Source organism: Habropoda laboriosa, unplaced genomic scaffold (assembly GCF_001263275.1).
Source record: "Habropoda laboriosa isolate 0110345459 unplaced genomic scaffold, ASM126327v1 scaffold42, whole genome shotgun sequence".
Classification (NCBI taxonomy): domain Eukaryota; kingdom Metazoa; phylum Arthropoda; class Insecta; order Hymenoptera; family Apidae; genus Habropoda; species Habropoda laboriosa.
In genome coordinates, this window is record NW_017100181.1 from 988676 (window position 1) to 992142 (window position 3467).

The following is a 3467-nucleotide window of genomic DNA, read 5'->3' on the forward strand; positions in this document are numbered from 1 at the left end:
TAAGAAGTTTTAAATTATTTACAAAAAAATTTGAAACTAAAATTTAAAATCATAAAAATATTCATTCATTTTTAGATTCATCTTAGCATTTGAAGTATGTTTTAAAGATATAAACAAATTGATAAAAACATAACAATTGTATCTTAATATTCGCAAACACAGTTTAAGCAATTAATGATGATTTTTTTATCTTGTTTGCAAATGTATTTTAAAGTTTGTGTTTCCTTAATGTTGTTCTTCGTGAACAGTTTAATACATTTTAGAATTTCTTATTTAAGTAGATGAATTATAGAATATTTTTCTATTGAAAATCTTACAAATCTTTTTACCAATTATAATAACATTTTTCTGCGTTAATTTTTTATTGTCTTTTAGAACGGCGTCCATATCACGAAAGTGACTTTAGCCATTTCGAAATGAATACCGTATACGCAACGGTTTATCGTACAGGCGTCAGGCGAAGCCTAGAACAAAATTAATATTTTTTGTGCAAGATCAATTATTCAATTGCCAGTTAAACAAAAGAAACAACGAAGGATACAGTGTGTGCAATAATTAATTAGTTTCAGTCAATTATTGATTGTGATACGTTAGTTAACAACCTCAGTCTCGATAAAGATTCTATAGTTGTATAAAATTTTTGTTGCCGACGCAGCTCCGTATTTTTGTTACAATTTCATTGAAGGTAAAATACAAATACAATTTACAATGTATTGTTCATCAAATTTTTTTTTCCGGAAAAACAATTAAGTTCATAAATATTATTTTCGAAAAAGATGTTTATGTACCAAATTGGCGTCTTTTATTCTACTAGCCAATTACACAAAAGATGTTTTCCCGCCATATTAGTAAAACTTGCTTCGGGTATGAAATTTGTAATAAATAATATACTTAAATTGTAGTGAATAAAACATTTAAATATCATACTCTGAATATATTTTTGTTTTTTTTATTTTATGATTATTTTAAATTATTCTTGTGTAACATCGTGTTTATTTTTACGTATAACAATCGGTTTAAAGAACTCAATTACAAAATTTGCTTCGAAAATTATGTAAAATGGAATTTTACTTTATTTAATGTTGAATTTTATTATTGGCTTGCAATTACATTGTTGATATCCTTGTTATTCAATGTATGTACAATGAGAGTATTGATATACTATATTGCGCGACGTGGTTATTTGACAGTTTTTTGTTTACGAATAAGGGGTTAAGTGCTTGCAGTTATTTTTCCATGCTTAAAACATTTAGAATGTCTTGTTGGTTAAAATCAAAACGTAGTATAATAAATAATTTATATAAAACAAAGACAGTAATGCTAATAATACAAATGTGGCTTTAGTTTTTTCTTAATTGTCAGTTGTCCGATGTGCTTGGTTTTATTGTGCAGCTCAATAATAATTGAAGGATTTAAGTGTCATTTTACTACAATATCATAATATTAGAAAAAAACCTATTTGTACAAATAAAACATTCATAAGAGTGTTCTGTATTGATCATAACTGTAGTTGAATGTGATTAAATTGAGCACCATTTAATTCTATAGTTTGTTTAATTTTTTTGCATTGAAGTTTTATTTATTCAATAACACATTTTCTATCAATCTAAAAATGAGAAGAACCTAAGAATATATCTTAAATGAGCAAATAAATATTCAAAAGATAATTTTGTAATTAATTAAAATTATCAAACATTCAAAGTTTTTATTTATGTTTTACTTGCAATAATATGTTACATAATGGAAAGAAATCAATTTTTTTATGTTAAATGTGAACATATATTTCATGAAAATTAAAAGTTTATAATATTGAATGTAGATTTTGTCTTAGAAAACATCCATGCTTATAGTATAATTACTACAGTTATCTTCTAAATTATAAAGTTTACTAACAGCAATCTTGTTTTTATATTTTACAGTTACGTAAAACATTGCATTAAAATGAGTACCACAGTAGAAAATGGAAGTGGTGACAATGGACCAAAGAAAAAAACTATTGAAGGGATATATCAAAAGAAATCTCAATTGGAACATATTTTACTGCGCCCTGACACCTACATTGGTTCAGTTGAAACAGCAACAGAAATGATGTGGGTTTATGATAAAGAGAAAGAAGCAATGGTACAGAGGGAAATAAAATATGTTCCTGGATTATATAAAATATTTGATGAAATTTTAGTAAATGCAGCAGATAATAAACAGAGAGATCCTAAAATGGACGCAATAAAAATTGAAATTGATCCGTAAGTGTTATTATTTAATGTGTAATGTAACAAAAAATTTAAAACATTTAAATATAGTAATTCTACACTTAATAAATATTAAATTTAATTTGTAGAGAAAACAATGTTATATCTATATGGAATAATGGTAAAGGTATTCCAGTGGTAGTTCATAAAGAAGAAAATATGTATGTTCCTACAATGATATTTGGCCATTTGTTAACATCATCTAATTATGATGACGAAGAAGAAAAAGTAACAGGTGGTAGAAATGGTTATGGAGCAAAATTGTGTAATATTTTTAGCCATCGTTTTACTGTGGAGACTGCATCTAAAGAATACAAGAAGTGTTTAAAACAAGTAATTATTTTCTAAATGTATATTTAAGATAGATGTTCACATTTTTTATCATAAGATATGTATATAATCATGATTTTATTTGTAGACATGGTGCAATAACATGGAAAGTGCAAGTGCACCCAGAATTAAAGACTTCTCTGGTGAAGATTTTACAAAAGTTATATTTTCACCAGATTTATCGAAATTTAAAATGCAATCTTTGGATGATGATATAGTTGCTCTTATGTCTCGAAGAGCTTTTGATATAGCAGCTTCTACTAGAGGTGTTAAAGTCTACCTTAATGGTACTAGGATACCTATCAAAAATTTCAAGGATTATGTTGATTTTTACATAAAAGGTAAAGAAGATGACATGGGCAGTCCTTTGAAGCTTGTATATGAAAACTGTGGACCTCGCTGGGAAATAGCTATTACTTTATCTGATAAAGGTTTCCAGCAAATGTCTTTTGTAAACAGTATTGCAACAACGAAGGTAATAAATATTAGAAAACAACAAAATTAAAATGTATTTGCATTGTAAAAAGAGTCTTCAACAATATTTTTTTTCAAACAGGGCGGACGACATGTAGATCACGTTACAGAATTGATTGTAAAACAATTAATAGAAACTTTAAAAAAGAAAAATAAGGCTGGAGTGACAATTAAACCGTTTCAAATAAAAAATCATTTATGGATTTTTATTAATTGTCTAATTAATAATCCTACATTTGATTCACAAACCAAGGAGAACATGACATTACAGCCTAAAAGTTTTGGATCAAAATGTGCACTTACTGATAAATTTATTACATCTGTAAGTATTCAAATATAATTAATAACAAAATTAATAAATTAATAATTATTAATATAACATTTATTTAAATTTGTAAGAAATTTTTATTTATA

At 26.0% G+C, this 3467-nt stretch overlaps 1 protein-coding gene across 1 annotated transcript in view; it reads left to right on the forward strand.

The window, feature by feature from the left end:
• The first annotated feature begins 829 nt into the window (after nt 1-829).
• Nucleotides 830-3467, forward strand: part of LOC108579032 (DNA topoisomerase 2) — a 9225-nt gene continuing 6587 nt past the window's right edge. Inside the window, exons 1-5 of the mRNA XM_017942460.1 lie at nt 830-864; nt 1920-2243; nt 2339-2582; nt 2668-3054; nt 3136-3379. Of these exons, the coding sequence (XP_017797949.1) occupies nt 830-864; nt 1920-2243; nt 2339-2582; nt 2668-3054; nt 3136-3379 (1234 nt within the window). The remainder of the gene's footprint in view (nt 865-1919; nt 2244-2338; nt 2583-2667; nt 3055-3135; nt 3380-3467) is intronic.